The following is a 24,186-nucleotide window of genomic DNA, read 5'->3' on the forward strand; positions in this document are numbered from 1 at the left end:
GTAAAGGTCATACTCCATTCTTTGGTATGTAGAGTATCCAGTTGTCCCAGCACCATTTCTTAAAAAGGATATTCTTTTCCCCCTGAATGATCTTGACACCCTTGTTAAAAATCATCTGACCACAGATTTGTGGGTTTATTTCCAGATTCTCAATTCTATTCCACTGATATACAGGTCTAGCCTAATGCCAGTACCACAATGTTTTTAATTACTGTAGCTTTGGGACAACTGTTCACATCAGGAAGTGTTAAGTCCTCCAGCTTTGCTCTTTTTCAAGACTGTTTTAGCTACTCTGGGTCCTCTGCACTTCAACATGATATTTAGGGTCAGCTTGTCAATTTCTGAGAAAAGGACACATATAATTTTCATGAGCTTCTGAAATTCTCAACTGCACTGAATTTGCAGGCCAGCTGAGAAGTACTGTCATCCTAATGATGGCATCTTAATGATTAGGTCTTCCAATCCATAAACACGGGGGTGGCTTTCTTTCCTTTCATTTAGGTATACTTTCATTTCTTTCAACAATGCTCTGTTGTTTTCAATGTACAAGTCTTGTACTTCTCTATAAGATCTGACACTTAAAAAGGGGTGAATACCTAACCTTTCATTTAAAATATGTCAATAAAAGCAAACTTAAACAATAATCTATAAACTAGCTTTTATTAAAAAGTAAAACACAAATACTAAGAGTTATAAGATTTTTAGAGTGGGAAAAGTTCAGTTCAACAGTTCAGTAAATATGTACTGAGAAGTCAACACTAGGAAAGATGTATAGAACATTGTACCTGTCCCAGTAGGTTTACAGAGAATGTATGTACATGGGTGGGTATTGGTGTGTGTATGTGTACACATGTGTATGTGACAGATGACAGGACAAGAGGAATGGACATATATTAAAAAAAAAAAAAAAAAAAAGATCCCAACACCAAGCCATCAACATGCAACACTCTCTTTTAATTTATAGTTGGAGAAACCAAAGCCCCAAATGGCTGTCATATAAATAAGGTACCACGGCTAATTAGTGCATGAACTGGAACAACAATTTGCATGAAGATTTAAAAGAAAGAGAACACTTTAGCCCAATGGGAAGGTTACCCTCTGGCTTGGCTCCCTACTTGCTGTTTATCACAGATTTCCATCATTTAGTAGATATCAATATAATATTTTCAAAGTGTAGCGCTAAGCTGCTAGAGAAATAATGAAAAGACAAATCAGAATGCCTGTCTTCATGTGGCTTATAGACTTTGCCTTTGTTTTTTGTCAATGAGAGGCTAATTCTGACTTTGAAAATAGCACCTTTCTGCTCTTAGAGGAAGTCATTAACACCCACATCTTCTCAATAATGAAGTCTCTGGCCAGTGTCCCTGGGCAGCTTATTATTTTCCTTGGCAGGCAGAGCTGTTCAGACCAATTTGCCCTTTGAATAAAACTAAAGGCAACCATAGTTCTGGGTTCCGTACAATTTAGAATTCTATTTCTTATTCTTCCACTTGCACATATTTTTTTTTTTACCTGACAGCACTTGTTTGGAGAATTATCCCTCCCCAATTCTCAATCTATATTGTTTGGAACAGGTATGACTAATCAGCCACAAAAGCCCTGGTCACATGGATTGGTTCAGGGGTGGGCACATAAATCACGGGCCAGTAAGAACCTTCTCTGAAATTTCTGTGGGAGATATCAGGAGAGGAGTACTATACTGACATCAGTGTTCCTCAGGAGTAAACTTAAGACAAAACAAGACATCTAACAGACACCTTTGTTAACATATAGGAAGAGCCAAGCTGTGAAGAAAGCCTACATATTCATACATACAGACTAGAAGGAAGCTTCTGTAACTCACATAAGGCTACCCTGTCCCTCCTTTTTAACTTCAAGCTACTTTGAGTTGTGCTTCCAAAATATAATTCCAAATTGTCCTGGTTAATGTCACCTCCTAAAATTAAACACGTCCCTCAAATAATTAGTGAGCTCCAGGCTCTTTACCTAGGCTTTGGGTATATTAAGGTGAATAATGATTTAAATAATATAGACCATTTCCATGATCTGCTCCTCAACCACCTTTCAAAACTCATTTCCTTCTATTCTCCCCTCCTTCACTCTATGCCAGCAGCACTAGCTTCCTTGAACATACCAAGTACAGTCTCAACCCAGGGATCTTCTCCCGGGTGGTCCCCCTCCTGGACCATTTACTGGACACATGTGCATGACCCGTTCTCTTAACTTCCTCAGGTCTAGTCAGAGGGCACTTCATCAAAGAGGCTGCTCCTTACCTTCCTCACTCCCAGGCACCTAACCTCCTCTTCCCCCATCACTTTACCTTCCCCGTCACACTTACCACTCATTGGTATGTTATATATTCCTTCACTGTGTTCTCTCACCAAATGAAGGTCCGTGAAGGCAGAGTCTGTGCTATGGGAACTGTTGTAACCTAAGCAGTGAGAACAGAGTCTGGAATTTGGTAAGTGCCTAAATTTTGTTAAATGAATAAATTAATGAATGGAATAAAAGTTCTTCTGTCGATGGATATACAAGTTTGTCACTTACCATAGACTGTATGGTCATTTCATCAATTTTCCAAACTTTAAAATAATAGGAAATAAACGAAGTTTAAAAGAGTCATATATTTTTTTTACAGAAGTCACCAAGAATTTTGATAGCATGTATCTTTTGGTAAATTATATTTTGTGATATTATTATTAAATGTATTTGTGAAAGCTGTACCTCCTTTTGGAAAATGATTAAATGCCCTAAACTCACTTATTTCAAGTTTTCAAGGGACACACCAGGTTTGGAATAATGAAATGTAGTTGCACAAACCCTTCTTTCCTTCTTAGAAACCTTTGGATTTATTGGCTACATACTCTTCATTGCTTAAAGGAATCATTGAAAGAAATAAAAATATATCACATGATAGCCTATCATCGCTGATTCAAGGGCTATGCTAAATGTAACATTAACAGCTAGCATTACTGAACACTTTATATAATAAAAATTTTAAGAATACTGATTCCCTTGTATCACTGCCCACTGTTGCCTGCACTTATCTCTGCGAGTCATTTTTGTCACCATCCAACCTAGACTAGTCCCTCCCATTCCTCCCCAGAACAATTTCAATTTTTATTGACAGCAGTTGACAGTACCTTGTTTATTTATTTTGTTAGTGGCTGTTTCCTTGAGCTAGAAAGAAGCCCCACCAGAACAGGGATCTTGCCCATTTTGTTCACTGCGAAAGGCTGTAGAGAATGGTGGTTAAGAGACCCTTACTTTGATCAAATCCTGGTTCTGACACTGATCAGCTGTGTGATCTTTGGCAGATTACTTAATTCCCCTCAGTCTATGTCTTCATTTATGAAATGGGGATCCCAATAGTATGGACTTCTGTTGCTGTGAAAATTATATTGGTGAGACACATTAATAGAATACTTGGCACATAAAGTGCCCAACAAATGTTAGCCATCATCCTTGCAAAGTCCTGTATTCCAGCAACAGGCACGGGGCCTGACACATGGGTAACCAGTCAAACAATGCCTGTGGATGAATGAATGATCTTAGCCTTATAAACTCCAGTCTGAGTTATTAACTGCCTCTCCCCTATTATGGCTGATAGTCAATCAATAAAGTCTGATTAACTTTTATTTGAGAAAAATAAAACTTCTCTGACGAGTCAGAAAAAGGTTGAATGAATATTTCTCTTTGGGAACTCATTTTAACATGGCAGGAACTATAAACAAATGAACTGATACTAACCATAGAAGAGAGCATCATTTTGATCAATTCCAAATATTAAAATGATGTGATATAGTACAGTTCAAGAAAAAGTGCCAAAGAAATGGAATAGCATGTGTTTCTATATAAATAAATACAGTATACGTGCATGAAACTGTAATAAAATCCATTTTGAAGACAAGTTTAAAGCATGGTAATAAAATATTAATATTTTTTCTAATGTAAAAATCTTAAAATACATCTAAATACAGGACAATGAACGATTAAGAAAATGTATCTGAATCAAAATAGGCTTGAGTTCTGACTTTTGCCATGTATCAGGCAGGAAGAACTCTGTTTCCTGGGCCTCATTTTTCTCCTCTCAAACCACTTCACAGAGTTGTGGAATTCAGATACAATGATACCATGGAAAGTGCTATGCACAAAGTAAATGCAAATGCTCCTAAAAATGATCATTCTCTTTTACAATTTCAAACAAACTGCTGATAAATTAAAATGTTTACAAACCATGATTGTTTTTCAAATTTCCATTGTTCTCCCTTTGCCACCTGAAATGTCACCTGCATAAGTAAGCAGACTTGTATTCTAAAACATACTTTTCAGAAAAAAAAATAAATAAATAAACCACTACTCTAAAAAGTTGGATAAATGTTCAGCAAGACTATTAAGCATGAGATAGAAAAACCTACAGGGGCGCCTGGGTGGCTCAGTTGGTAGAGCCTCTGACTTCGGCTCAGGTCATGATCTCATGGTTGTCATGAGTTTGAGCCCCACCTTAGGCCCTGTGCTGACAACTTAGAACCCACTTCAGATCCTTTGTCTCCTTCTCTCTCTCTGGCCCTTCCCTACTTGTGCTCTTACTCTCCCTCTCAAAAATAAACGGGAAGGGAAGGGGAGGGGAGGGGAGGGGAGGGGAGGGGAGGGGAGGGGAGGGGAGGGGAAGGAAGGGAAGGGAAGGGAAGGGAAGGGAAGGGAAGGGAAGGGAAGGAAAGGAAGAAAAGAAAAGAATGAGGCACAGTGTATTTTAGTAATTCTTTTTTTTTTTTAATTTTTTTTCCTTAACATCTATTTACTATTCAGAGACAGAGAGAGACAGAGCATGAGCAGAGGAGGGCAGAGAGAGAAGGAGACACAGAATTTGAAGCAGGCTCCAGGCTCTGAGTGGTCAGCACACAGTCGGATGCAGGGCTCAAGCCCACAAACCATGAGATCATGACCTGAGCCGAAGTCAGACACTCAACCGACTGAGCCACCCAGGCGCCCCAAGCAATTCTTGTGAAATGAACAGAGAACCTGATAGGCTGTTGATTTCAAACAGTAAAATTAAAACATTTATTACAGAATAGTTTTAAGAAATAGGAGTTTCCACTTACTTCCTGAAGTAGATATATCTAAATATACACCAGCTTATGAGAACACAAACAAAAACAACCAATTTCACATCTATGGTTCGGACTACTGTCCAGACAAGACTACCATTTGTTTTAGGAGTACCAAAGCCACTGCAGCCAAGGCTGGTGAAATATGTTTGGGTTTCATTAGATTCACCTTTCATAACAGAAGATTTTACCACATTTGAGGTGTGCACACCTGCAATACAGGCCTACTCTGAATTATAATCTAATTATAATTATAATCCATAATTATAAACAAAAACCTAATAAACTCATGCTTAAGTGGTATTTTCTAGACATCAGCAAGGGTCTGCTTTAAAATTCTGAAATGATAATAAATCACATAATATTTTATAACTTTTTTTAAGGTTTATTTATTTTGAGACAGAGAAAGTGAGAGCATGCACAAGCGAGAGAAGGGCAGAGAGACTGAGAGAGGATCCCAAGCAGGCTCCGCTCAGCATGGAGACCTATCCAGGGCTCAGTCACACGACTGCGAGATCACAACCAGAGCCGATATCGAAAGTCGGGACACTTGACCGACTGAGCCACCCTGACACCCTAATGTTTTATAACTCATATTTTAAATTTCATTGTCCTCATAAATGCTTTACCTCAAAACTTTAAATTGGGCCCAACATGTATGAGACCAAGAGAAAATAATAATAACTCCTGATACACAAATTCCAAATAGTCTTGGTAAAATCCACAAAGATTCTAAACATATCCATCTACCCTTGGAAAGTGGGTCATTCAAAAATAATCATTTTGAATTGAATAACATCTCCTCACCAACCACTTGGGGGTCCCAGGGGCTTTTGGGATAACCAAGTCCCACACAAGGAAGGGTTCTCATGCTGTAAACACTCCATTTCCTCCTCTAAATCTCAGGGATCAAAGGTCAGACCTCACCGTCCACTTCTCCCACAGGAACAGAAAGTCAGCTGGAGAAACATTTAGTAAGTACTTTGTTGATGTAAAGCAGGGACTGTATCTGGTGGTAGGGATGCAAAGATAAGGAACACTGAGTCATTAGTGGGACAGGAACGTGAAAATCAAATGCTGAGTGCCACAGAGATGCATTACCCAGGTGCTGGCAGCAAGAGAAAGTGGGCACCAGCCCTGTGTGCTCAGAGATAAGGGAGTTCTGAGGAGGGTGGAAGGAGGGCTTGTTTGCCTTCTTTAGGAAATGCCAGGTGTGCTCCCTCTTCTTTGAGGAGCTCCTCGTTAATGAACCTACCACCTACTGCAACAGCCTGAATAAAATCGCCTCCCTCTTTGTCAATGCATTTTGTCTTCCATGGAGGGTATATCATCTTGGTTTGACTGTAATCCAAATAAAGGGAGCAACAATTTCTGTTCATGTGTGAATGAACAATGGGGTCAAACCCTTGTGATAGGGCAGCCAGCCACAGCATCAGATGAGACCCAGCCCTCACACTGAACCTTGCTTCTCCAGCCCCATTAGATCAAAGGTGACACTGTATGTCCTGATGGACCCATTAGGCTGTGGCTCAGCCTTTAAGAAAGCCACATACTCTGAACAGTGGTCTCATAAAAGCTTATTGCTTCAATTATCCAGAGGCTTCTCTGCAACACTGCTTTTTAGGTTTTTCTGTGACACCACACCATGTGCACACTTATACACACACCAGACACGTCTGCATGATTTACCATCTGCACAGAAATCAACAGGGACAACCTATTAGCGAACACTAGGTTGAAGAGGCTTCAATGCACATTTTTCAGAAAAAAAATGAACAGCATCCCAAATTAGTCCTAAGAGTAAAAACCGAAGCAACTGATAAAGTAGACACAATGACTAATTAAAGAAGGGATCAGCAAGCCAGCCCACAGGCCACATTTAGTCGACTTCCTATTTTTGTAAGTAATAAAACCTAACGGGCACAAAAAAATGAGCTTTTGTTTTTACTGGCACAAAGCCACATTCATTCCTTTACATGCTGTCCATCCCCGTTTTCAAGCTACAATGGAGAGCTGAGGAGTTGCAACAGAGACCACGTGGCCACAAAGCCAAGTATGTGTACTTAATATCTGGCCCTTTACAGAAAAAGTGTGTCAACTCTTGGAATCAAGCACCGAAATTCCTTTTTACTAAAAAGAGGAATAGCCCCAAACCTATTAAAAGCAAAATTAGAACATTCTTATTACTACCTTCTCATTGGTTCTTTCAGATGAAACATCATTTTACACTTTGTAGACCCTGTACTCTCAAGCAACACAATAAAATACCAGCATCTACTGAACTGACCAGGAAGAAACACTTAAACATGTCTACTTCAGTCTTTTTCAAAAAGGCCCTAAAAGTAAACTGAACACTGAACTGTGTTAAATTTGCTAATGATGAGTTATCAAAAGGACTTGACACAGAAAATCCCTAATACCTACCAGTTCTCAAATGTAATATATTCTTTGTGCGAGATGATTTTTACATTTTCTTTGCAGAGTTCAGTTTGGACTAAACAGCCAAGCTCAGGAACTGCTGACTCTGCCGTACCCCTCAGCTTCCAGCCATGTCCCCTCCCTGCCCTGAGAGTCAGGAGGCATGCAGTCAATTGGAGTGCCTCTTCTTTTCTTTCTTGGAATGAGGATGGAGTTTTGGCTCTAGCAAAATGAACTGGAAATGTCAATTTAAACCAGATTCTAAAGGAAATGATAACAAGTTAAGGAACTTGTTTCTGAGGAGAGGGACTGATCCTGTCTGTGTGTTGGGATGGTAACTCTGGAGGCCATAGGGAATACAGAGAGGGAAGATACCAGAATGAAGGACAACATAGAAGACACTGTTACCCAGGCAGAGGGGAGTGAACACCAGAGACCTAACCCAGGCAATGATAGCAAGAGTGGGAAAGAGGAAACAGATAGGAACTACACCCTCAAGGTGGAAGCAACTGAACTCAATTAGTCAACTGACTTTGAACGTTTATTGTCTTGTTTCTATTTTGTAGTTATATTTTATATTCTTCCCTTTCAGAAATGGAGGACCTTCTTAAGGAAATCTGATAGGTTCTCAGCTCCCTGTGAACAAGGACCACAACCCTATGTCTTTTTCAGTGTCTACATCCGAACTGGAGGGCACGGAGGTGGCATGAGATGCAGAGTTGGCCAGGTGGAAGCAGGAGAGACATGAGAGGCAGCAGAGTGGGGCTCAGATCTTGCCTCTTTCATTTCTTTGCTGTTCAACCTTCCCAGCTCTCCTTTTCCCAGCGCAATATGGATCATACTGCATAATTTTTAGTGTTGTTTCAACAGAGACACAGAGACAGAGAGAAACATGTATGTGCACACACACATTTACATAAACAGGCATTCAGTGAAGAGTAATTGTTACTAAGGGTACCTGGGTGGCTCAGTCCGTTAAGCATCCGACTTCAGCTCAGGTCATGACCTTGCGGTCAGTGAGTTCAAGCCCCCTGTTGGGCTCTGTGCTGACAGCTCGGAGCCTGGAGCCTGCTTCAGATTCTGTGTCTCCTTCTCTCTCTGCCCCTCCCCCGCTCGCACTCGGTCTCTCTCTCTCAAAAGTAAACAAACATTAAAAAAAAAAAGTAATTGCTACTAGCATTTTTACACTAGTATTATGCAAATATGAATGATGAATGTTAAGACAAACCTACAAAAGGCCTTTGCTTTCATAGAAAGTTGTTTTTAAAAGTATCTGCCCACCCACCTCTCAGGAAAAAGCAGTTATCGGATTTCATTCTCTAAAGGAATTTATTTTGAAGCTTTACTTTATTCTAAAAGATGTGCAGTGGGAGTCATTTTCAAGGAAATATCTTAAAAGAGTTCAGGGAGGGAAACCATACTGAAAATGTGAGACACTTACACAGCACTTTAATGTTGTTCTAGCTTCATAAACCTAGTAATTTTCTCCTCAATCTATCCTGCCAAATATATACTTCTCTTAACTGAAGGTTACTACGTTTCAAGCGATACAGATGCTGAGAAATTAACCAAAATGTACATCTTTGGTAGTGTTAGTAAGGTACTGATTACAAACATTGCTCAATGGGTAGATAAGAGGATTTAGAGTGCCTATGGTAGGGTAGAAAACAAAGGAGAAAAATGTTATCTGACCACCCTATCTCCCAAATATAAAGTGGATTTAAAATATTCGAAAAACAAGAGTAATTCCTTTGGTTTTTGAGAAACATTCTAGAAAATCTCTCCTGAAATTTGTAAACAGGCAAGTTTCTTCAAATAGCACACACCATGGCTATTAATATTCTGATTCCAGAGCTCCTCGTTGGGACTGTCCCGTGACCACTGAAAAGTCCCAATGCTAGAGAGTGGCTCATACATATGCCCTCCACTTTGAGATAGAAAAACAAGGTTTTCTTCAGGATCTTCCTTTAACCTTCTCCAAAGACAAGGTAACCTTTAAAGGGCACAGCAATTTGTCTTATCTCAAGGAAAAAAAAAAATCTCTCGAGTATGGTTCTATTTACAAAGCAGACTACCACCTGTGCTGAATGGTGGGTTCACTGTTTAGGTGAAAATGAACTGCCCTGAAGCAGCAACTAAGGAACTACATTCTTTTTGAAATGTCTACCTAGTTGGGTATTTTCCTCCTGTTTCACTGTATTAAATACAGAGCATTACAAAACTGGATGAGGGACACCTGGATGGCTCAGTAGGTTAAGCATCCAACTCTTGGTTTTGGCTGTGGTCAGGATTTCATGGTTCGTGAGTTCGAGCTTCATGTCAGGCCCCCTGACAATGTGGAGCCTGCTTGGGATTCTCTCTCGGTTCACCCACCCCCCACCCCCCCCGCCATGTGCTCTCTCTCTCTCTCTCTATCTCAAAGTAAATAAATAAACTTAAAAAAAATGTGTAACAGGATGAACTTCACAATGTGTTGGGGGTTAAAAGAAAACTCTGAGGTAGTCAAAACTCCTTCACAGCATGGATTTTTTTTTAATGAAATATGGATTTAAGTACATCTTAGTAAGAAAGCAGAAAGATGAGCCTTCAAGTATTACCTATCAAGTTATAAGACAATCTGGATTTCCAATATAAATCAAGGAAAATGGCTTGAAAGCCTACAGGTATAATATGAAAAACGTTTCCTTCTCCCATGAGTAGGCTCTGTGCTATTCTTTATCCCATGTAAAAGGTGAGTCAATGACATTTTAATGTAATACTAAGAACTATTCCAATTCTACTTAAGATCTTAAACGTACTCTGGGGTTTAGAAAATCAAAGGCAACCTTTAGTAAAAGCTATGTTGAATTAAATAGTTTCTTTTAAATAAGTCATCATACTTAAAATAATAAGTTATACTAAAAACTGAATAGAATTGCATATTGTTTTAGTGGTCCAGCTTACAGCTTGTTAACACAAGGATATAGATTTACAGGAGCTTTTTACTTGACCTTTTGTTTTAATCTGTTTGCCATAAGAGAGATGTATGATAATAGCCTCACATTTGGACAATTTTAGCAGTTTTACAACAACCTTGAGAATATTTGATACAGAAACGTTTTCTTCACCTATATTCATAAAGTTAGGGGTCATCTTGCTGAAAAACAATTTGTCAATACCCATTTCAGGTTCATCCAGTAAATAACAAACCTACTTTACTTTGGGTCAGACAACACTGCGCTACCATAGGAAGAAAATATAAGCAAAAAATACCAGAAATACTGGGGGAAAGGACTACTTTCCTCTAAGTGCAACAGATGTCAACGGCAATGAGCATTCTACTGCAATGTCATGCTGGAATTAGATTTCTAAAGAATTTTTGGAAGGATTTCTACCAAAATATGATAAATATCTACCCTCTCTGACCTCTCTGCAGAACATGCTTTGCTGAAATAGCCACAGGCAATATCAATTCAGAAGAAAAGAAAATGACTTATGAGAAGATAAGATTTGATGACCCAATTGCAAAATCACTGTAGGGGGAAAAAAAAAAGGGCATGCAGCTGTCCCTTCCTGTATAGGATAGATGCGACCCCCTAAGAGCTGGACATAAATCAAAACAGGTTTCAAACTGAGCTCACGAGAGGGTCTTGAATAAATTCCCCTCCCTACATGGTTCTTCCTCTTCAGGCTGGAGATCCAACTACCTGACAGGCAAAACACAGAACGGTACTTGCCTAGTTACTGAGGTGATTAGTTGATAAAATGTAACAATGCAAATCTTGTGGGCGAGATTTTTTTTTGCAAGATTACACACTGCGCAGGTAACCTGAACACCCTATAACAGCAACCACTGGGCCTGAATCTAATTTGTCTGAAGCATTTGATAGTGCCTGTGGGTTGATACTTCTCACATATGCAGATTAAGATTTTAGTGAAAAAATAGCCAAGACCAACATTCTCACTGATATTCTTCTGTTCAATAAATCTATTTTGGAAGCATCTATGGATCTCGGTGATCAAAGTAATATTAACTGTAAAAAAATTTTACCTATAATTTTTAAAAGACAGGATGAACAAAAATACTATTTTCCTTTAAAAAAGAAAAGGCCAGGGGTGCCTGGGTGGCTCAGTCGGTTGAGCATCCGACTTCAGCTCAAGTCATGATCTCATGGTCTGTGAGTTAGAGCCCCGTGTCGTGCTCTGTGCTGACAGCTCAGAGCCTGGAGCCTGCTTCGGATTCTGTGTTTCCTTCTCTCTCTGTCCCTCCCTGCTCACACTCTGTGTCTCTCTCTCTCAAAAATAAATAAACATTAAAAACAAAATTCTTGGGGCGCCTGGGTGGCGCAGTTGGTTAAGCGTCCGACTTCAGCCAGGTCACGATCTCGCGGTCCGTGAGTTTGAGCCCCTCGTCGGGCTCTGGGCTGATGGCTCAGAGCCTAGAGCCTGTTTCCGATTCTGTGTCTCCCTCTCTCTCTGACCCTCCCCCGTTCATGCTCTGTCTCTGTCTCAAAAATAAATAATAAAATATTTAAAAAAAAATAAAGTAAAAAAAAATAAAAAAGAAAAGGCCATATACATTTTCAAGTTCCCTGGACTCGCCCCATGCTATAAACACACACTTTGCAGGAGGCTGCTCTCCACTGCCTCAAGATGTGCACTCAGTTTCTCCCCTGCTTTGCTCCTTTTACTCCTGCTGTTGCATGAAGCTTCCCTAACGACTCCATTCTCCCCAAACACTGCTTCCTTCCCCCTGCTTTTTTTTTTTGTGTACTGGTTCTACGTCAATATTTGCACATTTCTCTAGGGTCAGAAACATTTCCTGGTTTACATTTTCCTTCCAAGGATCCTGTCTTAACACCCCAGGGCAGAGCAGAGCAGGGAGTGGCAGCAAGGTGCAGAATGTGTGAGACTTTTTTCCCTAAGCCCTGCCTATGGGGCTGCTTCTGCTTCTGCTTGGGCATGTTGACAGCAGCCTCTGCTTTCCTTTCACCTCATCCCAGGAATCTACTTCTTGTCCTCTGGTGCAGGATAAGAAATTGAAGACATCAAGAAAAAAACAATTTTTGTAACTATGTGTGGTGATGCCTGTTAACGAGATTTACTGTGGTGATCATTCTGTAGTATATACACATACTGCACCATTATGTCATACACCTGGAACTTGTATATCAACTAGGATTATAGGAGTTACATGTCAACTATGTATCAATTAAAAAAAAAACTGAATACATCATTAGAGAGTGCTGTCCAACAAGGTGTTATAAAGCAAATAATACACAATGTTCATTTCTAGATTCTTTCCTAAGATTGCCTTCAGAAGTGTCCTGTCTCTCTTGGTGACTAATTTTACTTCTTTTGTTATGAGACAATTACTGTTATAAACTAAAGCTTCTGACAAAGATTCTCTACTCTTCAATATGCTCAGTAAATGATAAGATGAACACTTGCTTCTTTTTTTTTTCCTTTTTTTTTTGTGTGTGTTTTTATTTTATTTTTTTTATATATGAAATTTATCGACAAACTGGTTTCCATACAACACCCAGTGCTCATCCTAAAAGGTGCCCTCCTCAATACCCATCACCCACCCTCTCCTCCCTCCCACCCCCCATCAACCCTCAGTTTGTTCTCAGTTTTTAACAGTCTCTTATGCTTTGGCTGTCTCCCACTCTAACCTCTTTTTTTTTTTTTTTGAACACTTGCTTCTAGTAATATAGGCCGCTCCAACTTTTCCTACCCCGCCTAATGCGTTTGCCCAAGAGAGGAGCTCCCAAATGCTTTAAGGTCATGTTTGTCAAACTGCGGGACATCTGTCCCAGGAATGTACACGACAGAGTGATGGAACACATAAAGTCAACGGATAAACACTTTAGATATACTGAGAAAACACTTTTAAAGTTAAGTAAACAATTATGTTATGAAGCAGAGCACAAACTTTTGTTAATTACTAGGATAAAGCATAAAAATTCAAGTAAATGTTGGGCTTAGTGCAGTAGCCTTTTGCTGTGGAACCCAGGCCTCAAGAGGCCAGCCTCTCTCCACTCACCTTTGAAGGGAAGTGGCAAAGTTCGAGAATCATTGCCTTAAGTGACTACCTAGGCCTCTCTCCAGTTTATACCTCTGTTGTACATAAAAGGTAGGAGGCTATTACATATCTATGCAGCATATAATAAACTAAGGCAATAATCTGTAAGAGATAAGCAACAAAATGATAGAAATCATATGCACATTTACTTTTAATTCTAAAAGCAGTAACTGTGTCCCCACGAATTCAAAGCTTAGGCATAAATAAACCTAAGCATAAATAAAGATGAATAGTTAGTTCTTACTGCAATGTTTTAAAAATCAGGCATATGTACACTTTATAACTTCCAAGAAAATTAACCTGGTCCACTTAATGATACACATAATTTTGCACTTGCTGTTCCCTCTGCCTGGAACTCTCTTCCCTTCAGTTCTCTACAATACTGATTCCTTCTCAGGCTTCACACTCACCTCTTCAGAGAAGCCTTTCCTGACCATCCCCCTTCAGTCCCTCTATAAATGTTATTATCTTGTTTGTTTCCTTCAAAGTCATTACCACAATTTGTAGTTATCCAGTAACTATTTACTCTTTATGATTTGTGTGCTTCTTTCCAGCAGAATGGACTAGAACCTTGTCTGTCTTACTTACTGTCACATCCCCAATTCTACTGAGTGTCACTCAACAAATATTTTTCAGTGAAAGGCTGCTGCACGGTATTTAAAAATAAAAAAACAGGCATATCTCAAAGATTTTTAAAACTCTAAAAAAAAAAAAAGACTGTGGAGCTATTATAATCTGGCTCTCTTTTCTTACAAACCAAGAAACAAAGTGAGGTTCGACAACTCCCCGAAAATCTTTTCAGGATTACCAGGTAAAGGTGAAGCCAGGACAAGTCTTTCTCCTCCCTGTCTCCCACACAAGGGAGCTTTCCAAACCAAGCTGTTACTTCCAGGCTTACTTTATGAGTCCTGCAGGATGTATAAACAGTGTTGAATACACATGAAAAACAATTATTTGCTTCTTTTTCCATCAAATGCCCTTTTTTCTTTTGCCCACTACAGTGGAGAAACCACATGCTACGGAGGTTGACCTTTGTGCCATGTGTGGAAGAGATGGAATACCATGACAATCCAATCCTGTTCTACAACATGGCCTGTGAGCCGTGCCTCTGCTGCTGACACAGCCAGAGGAGCCACCATATTCACTACAGAAGGTCACAAAGTGCATCTGAAACCAGGAGAAGTAAATCCCATATGCATGGATACCTCACACATCCAGAAAATAAATTAACTAATACATACTTCAGTAGCTAGGCCTATTTTCCTTGACGAAGTCAAATTTAAGCTCAAGTGACCAAGAAAAAAAAAATCCTATGAAAAGAGAAGAGTCACAGAAGCAAGTACCATAACAGTAGGAAGTCACTGCAAACTCCCAGAGAAGGACATGAAGACTGATTGATCTGCAATCAGTAAGCTCATTTAGTAAGCTCACAGGCAGGTAGCAGGTAACACCACATGTGACAAGAAAACCCTTCTCCTTAGGAAAACACAGGGATCACATACCACTTTTTTCTAACCTCCCGAAATATCAGAGTATTTTGCCGTGGCTAGACCAAAGCTCCTCCCTCCATGCAGCTGTACTCCACTGCCTGGAGTTCCCAAGCTGGAAGTCGGGGTTCAAAACTTACCTTGTCAGGATCCACGCACAGATGAACCCAGGCCACTCTCTAACCCTGCAACACAATGGCTGACTTGTCTTCCCTGGACCAGGGCATTTTTAGTATTTTGAAGTTAGCTGTTTCTTCATGTGTATTTGTCCACCTAGCCTATCATTTGCGAATGAAAGGTGACGGAGAGCCAGGACCCTGTCGGTTTAACACAAGACCTACCACTGATCTCTATTTTCCAACTGCACTGACAGAGTCTTGCTCCTGGACATGACAACTGCTGAAATAAAACCCACACTTGTGCACAACAGGTTTTTCTCTGGCCAAATTTCTCAATTGTAAAAATTAGGCCCCAAAATTACTGGTGCTATTTAAGACTGGCAAATCTCCCTTATGAATTCATCACATAAAACTCTTAATTCTGCACTTTGAAAAAGAACACGAGATTAACTTTAAAACTAATGATGATAGTACCCAAATAGTATAAATCTAGAAATGGATAAATTAGCAATCCTATTAGTTACAAAGTTTAAAATATCTACCCAAGCATGGGATAAATATTATTAGGATTCAGTACGTAACAGTATTTAAGGGAAAAAAAAAAAAAAAAAAAAAAAAAAAAAACCATGTCAAGTGTGTATACAAAGCAATATTGAGAAACAGGTAAATGGCTTAATATTTTATCTTTACCCAAGAAAAAGTGCCTTGGTTAACTCCCAAAGACTTCTCATAAAAACTAAAGCACATGCAGATAACTGCAATATCTTTATCTCAAGTTTCTTAAAACAAACAAAAACTTTGGTTATTCAAAATTTTTTAATGTTTATTTTTGAGTGAATGAGTGAGAGAGAGAACATGAGCAGGGGAGGGGCAGAGAGAGAGAGAGAGGGAGAGACAGAGAGAGAGAGAGAGAGAGAGAGAGAGAGAGAGAGAGAGAGAGAGAATCCAAACAGGCTCCGGGCTTGGAGCTGTCAGCACAGAGCCTCACGCAGGGCTCGAACCCAGGAACAGTGAGATCATGACCTGAAGTCAGATGCTCAACCAATTGAGCCACCCAGGCGCCCTGGTTATGTATTTCAAATAGTCATGAAACTCAGTGTGCACCGTCAACAGTTGCACGGCTATACCAGTTGGACAAATTTTTAAGTAGTCAAAATCCAGCTACATCGTCAATGCTTCGTAGTAAAATCAGTGGTAACCCGACCCCTAAATGGGAAGGCTTTTTCAATTACATTGTTGACTTGTCCTTTACATGATAAAAACTTAAGTTCTAGATAGTATTTAATAGAACTTAATGCTCTGAAAGGTTATTTCTCCACACATTAGTACATGGGCTTCAAGCATACTGATTACTATAAAACCAAGCTCATATTTCATTTAAGCCACGGCTGAGGGAAATTCAGAGAGGAGCATAAATGAAGGTATTTGTAATTCAAATGGACATTTGAAATAGTATTTTAAAAATCAACACAATGTTCAACTCAGTAACGGTGAATTGTTTTGTTAAAGCCGAGTTCTCTTTGATACTTGCACTAACATCTGACTCTGGAGATGCTAGCAGTGCCCGGCACATAGTATATGCCCAGAAACTCGTTTGTTAAAAATGACCTTCACTCAATCAGCTCACAGGTCACTGGGGCTTTGACCTGAGCAGACAACAGCATCACACAACTGCATTACATACATATAAAAGTGAGAAAACCGAGTGTGGCTAACACAGTGATGAGCTGTGTTTATTCTATTGTTTCAGGAAAGCACAGCTTTCAGTTTTACCAAAAATAATAGTAGGAGAAGGAGAGAGGACAGACCTTCCAAGACCTGTGTGACATATATCAATATAGCAGTGTGGACGTCTGCATTTTCTCAAGTATGGAAAATAATCTGACACCAGTCAGCATCTCTGCTCGGATTACCAATTAATGTAGGGGCAAAAGGAAGGTCAAGAGAAAATGAGACAATTTTGGGAAATGTGAATCTACCAGGGCAATGATTACTGTTGAGAAACTGATTATAAAGTGTCTACCTTTTCCCATCATGTACATTCTGCAAATCACTTCCCCAAATCAGACCGTCAAGATTAGAGATCCTGCCTGAGAATTTTGCAAAAACTCTACATGATTTCTTCTCTGGAAAGAAATTCATCAACATAAATTGACTAAAAACTTTTTTTTTTTTTGCTTTTCCAACATGGTGAAATTTTGATTACATAGTTAGTTAAACATTTTAATGAAAACAGGGAAACACAAAATGATTCCACAACTAGGGTCTGAAGGTATTCTTATTCTCTATGAAAACTAAACTGGAGCCCGGGTGCCTCAGTCAATTAAGTGTCTAACTCTTGGTTTCGGCTCAGATGATGATCCCAGGTTGTGGAACTTAGACCCGCGTCAGGCTTTGCGCTGACAGCATGGAGCCTGCTAGGGATATTCTCCCTCTCTCCCTCTCTCCCTCCCTCTCTCTCTCTCTCTCTCTCAAAATAAATAAACGTAAAAAAAAAAAAAAAAACGATATGGAAATTAATGTAACGCACGTAAACAAGGTATTTTTACTAAAGTGATTTTGACAATAGTTCACACTATGACTTTTTAGTTAATATGAAAAGGTCAATATGCATATATATATAAAATATACATATAGTTCAAAAATTACCGCCTGCACACACAATGATGACAACCATGTCAAGCATATCCAATTTTGAAAGAATAAAAGAGACTACACAAAAATAAAAATAGTAATTATGTGAGAACAGTGGTAGTATGGGAACATATTTCTTTCTTTTATAACACTATTATATTACTTTTAAAATTAAATTAAAATATATTTATTTTGATTTTTTTATACACATAAAACCACTATATCATTTAGAGGTATTAAATAATAGCAAAAGAATATAGTTTCTAGATAACACCACTATGCAGTTTTAAGATTTGTGTAAGTATAAAATCTACATACCTGAGCCAACCTCTTTTTCTTCTTCTTCAATGTTGTTTTTGATGCTATCATATTCCTCATCAATGGTCTGGTTACCACGCATCTGAGATAAGATTCTACGGGCCTTCTGAGTCTGTCCTTTCTGAATCAGCCATCGAGGGCTTTCAGGTAAAAAGAGAAAGCCAAAAAACTGTATAGCTGCTGGAATTGCTGCAAGCCCCAACATGTACCTGTAATAAGAAATCGACATATTACTGTAAAATTTGGACTTACACTAGCACGGAGTATGAAAAAAAGGTTTGTGTTCACCACACTGGAAACAGGATCTAATATTAAATTAGAATGATCTTTTGTGTTTGTGTGTGCGTGATCAGAAAAAAAAAAAGGATATTTTTATGCTGTAGTGAGAAGCTGAAAAATGAGAAAAATCGGATTCTTCTCTCTCACAAAAATTACAATTAAAAAATGGGCAAAAGTCACAATAATTATATATATGCACTGTGAACCAAACACATCATGCAAAGCACCATGATCACAATCCCTTTCTAATACTAATATATATGATTCTGCATTTTACAATAGAAAAAGGAGCTAAAACAAAATTCTGATAATCTATTTAAAAAGATACACATTTCATTTTTAAAAATGCCCGAATGTATTTATTTATTTTTGCTCTGTGAATGATTAGTAATGATTTCATTTTGCCATCAAGCTTCATGTTCACCTTCATTAATTAAGGAGAAGCCTAAAGCAGAAAAAAAGTCAGAAGCAAATAATTATTATTAAGATGACAGAAATACAGTAAATAAGCAGATCAGTTTAAATCCATCAGGGAAATAACAAAAATAGCAATATGAGTACATCAATATCAAAGATATCTCCAAAATTATTCTGACCACTAGACTGATCTCCTATTATCTCTTTGATGTTAGACCTCAATCTTTTTGAATGGAGGGGTTAGATTAGATAAACTTCAAGGTCTTCAAATGGAAACTTCTATGAATCTACGACAGGTGTTATGTTTTCTGTTGATCCAAATTCCCTGGGTATATTTCATGGCAGATTCATGACGGTAGAGCTCAGAGGGCCAATTGTGATTACATAACAACCATACCCACTGATAGTCATAAATCAATTAGAAGTCATTTGACTCAATACAGTTTTCAAAGCTATTCCAACTTTTAAGCTGTGTTAAATCCAAAGTGGAGTAAGCAAGCCTTGATGCCTCTAGTAGTGCATCTTTGTGAAATAAGTCCATTACTTTTCAAACAAATTCATTTTAATTCCACAAACAGCAGAGAAAAAAATATAATTGTCACATGGGTGTTAAGAATACCTCTCCCTCCAAGCTATTTGCAAATGACATACCTGATAAAGGATTGGTATCCAAAGTTTATAAAGAACTTATCAAACTCAACACCCCCAACACAAACAACCCAGTTAAGAAATGGGCAGAAAACATGACGAAACATTCTTCCAAAAAAGACATACATTCAGATGGCTAACAGACACATCAAAGATGCTGAACATCACTCATCATCATGGAAATACAAATCAAAACTACAATGAGATGCCACCTCATACCTGTCAGAAAGGCTAAAATTAAAAACACAGGAAACAACAGTTGTTGGCAAGGATGCAGAGAAAGGGGAACCCTCTTACACTGTTGGCGGGAATGCAATCTGGTGCAGCTACTCTGGAATAGTACAGTGGCTCCTCAAAAAGTTAAAAATAGAACTGGGTCGCCTGGGTGGCGCAGTCGGTTGAGCGTCCGACTTCAGCCAGGTCACGATCTCACGGTCCGTGAGTTTGAGCCCCGCGTCAGGCTCTGGGCTGATGGCTCGGAGCCTGGAGCCTGTTTCCGATTCTGTGTCTCCCTCTCTCTCTGCCCCTCCCCTGTTCATGCTCTGTCTCTGTCCCAAAAATAAAAATTAAAAAAAAAAAAAATAGAACTACCCTACAACGCAGCAATCACACTACTAGGTATTTACCCAAAGGGTACAAAAATATTGATTCAAAGGGACACATGCACCCCAGTATCTACAGCACCATTATCAACAACAGCCAAATTACAGCAAGAGTCCAAATGTCCATCAACTGATAGATAAAAATATATACAACTGATAGATAAAAATATATACATATACAAAGGAATATCACTCAGTCATTAAAAGGAATGAAATCTTGCCATTTGAATGATATGGGTGGAGCTAGAGTGTATTATGCTAAGTGAGATAACTCAGGGAAAGACAAATACCATATGATTTCAAATATGTGAAATTTAAGAAACAAAACAGATGAACACAGTGGGAAAAAGAGAGAAGCAAACCATGAAACAGACTTAACAAAGAGAACAAACTGAGGTTTGCTGGAGAGGAGGTGAGTGGGGGGTAGGTTAAATGGGTGATGTGTATTAAAGAGGGTATTTGTGATGAGGACTGGGTGTTGTGTGTAAATGAATCACTGAAACTAATATTACACTTTATATTAACTAATATTTAAATAAAAACTTGAAACAAAACAAAAAACCTCTCTCATTTCAAACAGCAGCTAAAACTACACACGGAATGAGAAACTTTTAAGATTTTTTAAAGTAAACAAAGTTTTTATAATGACTAATGAATCACTTGGCCTTCAGTATTAAATAAAATCTTATTAATCCATTAATCTTATTTTAATCCATGGGCTGTGATAATTATACCAATATTTCATCATTCCTTACTCTGGTAACCTACAGAACACAGTGTTTTAACATCCATTTATGTCTCTGTACCTTATTTTATAATAAATTATTTGCCTGTCCCACCTGATTGTGTATGTAACTTTGCATTCGATAAAGCACCTAATAAAATATCTTGCACACAGTAGGCACTTAGTATTTTGTGAAATGTTACAAAAACAGCTATTCATCTAAACTTTCTGTATTAACTAGACAGAAAATAAGTATAGTTCACATTCGCATAGAAGTTCACGTAGCAATTCTGGATCAGTTAGCTCTGTAAACTTAGTTGCACAGTAATTCCTTCCAATGAACCTTTTTGTTATTCCAGATACAATCATACCTTTTCTGAAGAAGATGTCTCATTTGAAGAAGACTTCTGAAGAGTCTTCAGATGAGCGTTGAGATCAGTTTACACAAATGTGTACTTGTGGCAACTTCCCCTTAGATGTTACCTTTTATAACCAAATCTGTTATTCTAATGTATGTTTTATTGCTGTAAATGAATGACATTTTTATTTGTGTTCTCTCTTGAAGAAAAATTTATACACAATTGTATTGCCAATTACTGCCAATTACATAAAAGAAAAGCAATAAAAGGCAAACACAAATATATTGCATTAGGAAATAATTTTAAAAATCCTCAAAATGGAAGCCTTCATGTGTCATTTGTCTACACCTTTCATGAGTTTTCCTTCTTTTCTCCAAACTCCTTAATGATGCATTAAGATTACAGAGCTACAGAGAATACTTCAAAGCAGCCCTTGAAATGAATATAGAAACTGAACCATTTTCAGGCCCAAAGATGCTCACATAATACTGTGCATTTTACTACTCACTATTTAATCCTAGAACACAGTATTTTTAAAAACTGAAAGGAAAAAGAGAAGGAAAGAAAACAGAAAACACAAAAAGAAAATCGCAAACATACATGTTAGCCTATGTTTCTAAACCAAGCTATAGAAGACAGAATACTTGAGCTCTCCAGTCCTTTAAAATATAAGGGTTATGATCTGAAATATACATTTCAATGCCCTAACACTAAGGTGGGTGGCACTCATCTGCCAACTTTTGAAGGATATTAAAGCCTGGTTGGTTCCAGAGACTAGGCAAAATAAAACATTTTTTATACATGTACAACCTAACGCTTCTCTTCTAGAAGTAAAATGAAGGAGATTATTTTACTATATTTTATTTATCTTTCATGATGTAGAGGAATAGAATTTGCCCCCCAAAATGGGTCTCTCTGGCATAAGGATTATCTTGGACTGATTATTTTTAACAAATTGCAAGCACAGAGAAAGCTTTGAAAACCATACAGAAGTCACCCTTTTGTAAGAGACATTTACATTTACAATCTCTACTTGTAAGGGTCTCCCTCACCTCTCAATCAATTCAATGTAACTTGTCTTTCCTGGCTGTATCATCCACACAAATATCCAGTAGGTAGAACTAACCAATTTCTTTCCCGAGGAAAACTGTTGCTCTGTTGATGCGCACACTGGAGAATAGGAAAAATAAGGGATTGCTTTTGCTGTGTTACTGATAAAAATTTTATGAGATTAAAAAAGCAGGAACTCTCTAGGCTCAGTTAAGGCAGTATGTATTCAGAACTCACCATGAGTCCTCTAAATCCAAGGGAATAGGGAACCAGATAAATGATAGAGAACGTACCAATAAGACAGTCTACTGATAAACCAGGGCAGTCAATCCCCAAACAAGTAGTTACCTATTGATATGGAAGAGCTCATCATCGTGAGTTAAATCAAGGGTTCTAAACCCTAGTTTCACAATAGAATGGAGGTGGGAGGTACTTTTAAAACATTACAGTGTCCAGGCCCTACCGACCCAGGATTTTGATTAACTGGCCTGGGCTCCAAGCCCAGGAAATTCTGCTTTATTAAAAGCTCCCCAGGTGGTACTAATGTGCAGTCAGGACTGAGAACCACCACTCTGTTTTTAAAAACTCAAGGGGTGAAAGTAAACAATGAGCACCCAAGGTCCACGCTTTAAGGCAAAAGCTATTTATCTTCTAGAGGCACACCAAGCTGACAGGAAGGTAAAGTAGGTGGACTCCAGCAAAACTGCCATGTTTTCAGAAATTCTAAAATTCTTTAGAATCTTCTGTGGCATCCTGCTCACTCACTGAGCTATCTTTTTTAACTTTCTCAATTGAAGTTAACAAATGAGATAGTTTCTGGCCCAACTAGCCACACCAGCACCTGCCTACCAGAAAACTAAGGATGGGCCCTCAAATGGTAAGCAATGCTTTCAAATGGTGTGGCTGGGCCAGCTATCACCAAAGGAGACAAGCCCAGCTATTTCACCTCACCTATTAAGCCTTCTTCCCAGTGCCAAGAGCTGAAGCTCTGTGAACCAAAGATTCTGCATTCCCTGGTGACAGTCCTTCCCATGGTGGCCGAGCAGACTCAGGTACCTCACACAAAACCAAAGAGGTCCTGCGTTGTACTGTGCATTCACCACCATTATTGTCTTAAAGGAATCATGTTGCTCCCACCTACAAAACTGAAGGCAAGTATGCTCTAATAGATGGCCATTTAAGACACAGAGCTGTGTAGTTCATAATTGTCCCACTTCTCTCATGATAACAACATGGTTATCTGATAATCTGGTCTACTGATAACATGATGAACACATTACTTATTCTCCAGTAGTTCCACAAGGTAATGATTATGTTCCAAATACATGAAAAAAATCTACTTGAATGTAGCTTATTCATGTCACCACTTAACAGCAGCCAACAGTAATAGCTAATACATAGCACTAGTTAGTATGTGCCAAGCACTATTCAAAGGGCTTAAGAAACCTTAATTCATTTGTCTTCACAACAACCCTAGTAGGTGGGTATCATGATTATCTCCTATTTATTTATTTACATATTTATTACCATTTATTTATTTTAGAGAGAGAGGTAGACAGTGTGAGTGGGGCAGGGGAGAGACAGAGAGGGAGACACAGAATCCAAAGCAGGCTCCAGGCTCTGAGCAAGTAGTCAGCACAGTGCCCCACGTGGGGGCTTGAACCCACAAACCGCGAGATCATGCCCTGAGCTGAAGTCGGATGCTTAACCAACTGAGCCACCCAAGCACCCCTATTATCCCCATTTTAAAGACAAAGAAACCAGGTACAAATTAGATACAGAACTAGTATGCAGTGGAACTAGGATTAAAATCTAGGCAATTTGGCTCCTATAATAAATATGTTTATTCTAAGTCAAGCTATAATAAATGTTTAATGATTAGTTAACAATTCTGCAGAAATCATAAAACAGAACATTAATTTACTTTAACTTCATGTTTAAAGACTTTCAAGGATAACT

The 24,186-nt window shown here is 38.6% G+C and overlaps 1 protein-coding gene across 1 annotated transcript in view; it reads right to left on the minus strand.

Moving 5' to 3' along the window:
• SLC2A13 (solute carrier family 2 member 13) overlaps positions 1-24,186 on the minus strand; it is a 376,609-nt gene that overhangs the window by 279,839 nt on the left and 72,584 nt on the right. The window contains exon 3 of the mRNA XM_043563328.1: positions 18,149-18,357. Coding sequence (XP_043419263.1) covers positions 18,149-18,357 — 209 coding nt within the window. The remainder of the gene's footprint in view (positions 1-18,148; positions 18,358-24,186) is intronic.

Source organism: Prionailurus bengalensis, chromosome B4, assembly GCF_016509475.1.
Source record: "Prionailurus bengalensis isolate Pbe53 chromosome B4, Fcat_Pben_1.1_paternal_pri, whole genome shotgun sequence".
In the NCBI taxonomy this organism is placed as follows: Eukaryota; Metazoa; Chordata; class Mammalia; order Carnivora; family Felidae; genus Prionailurus; species Prionailurus bengalensis.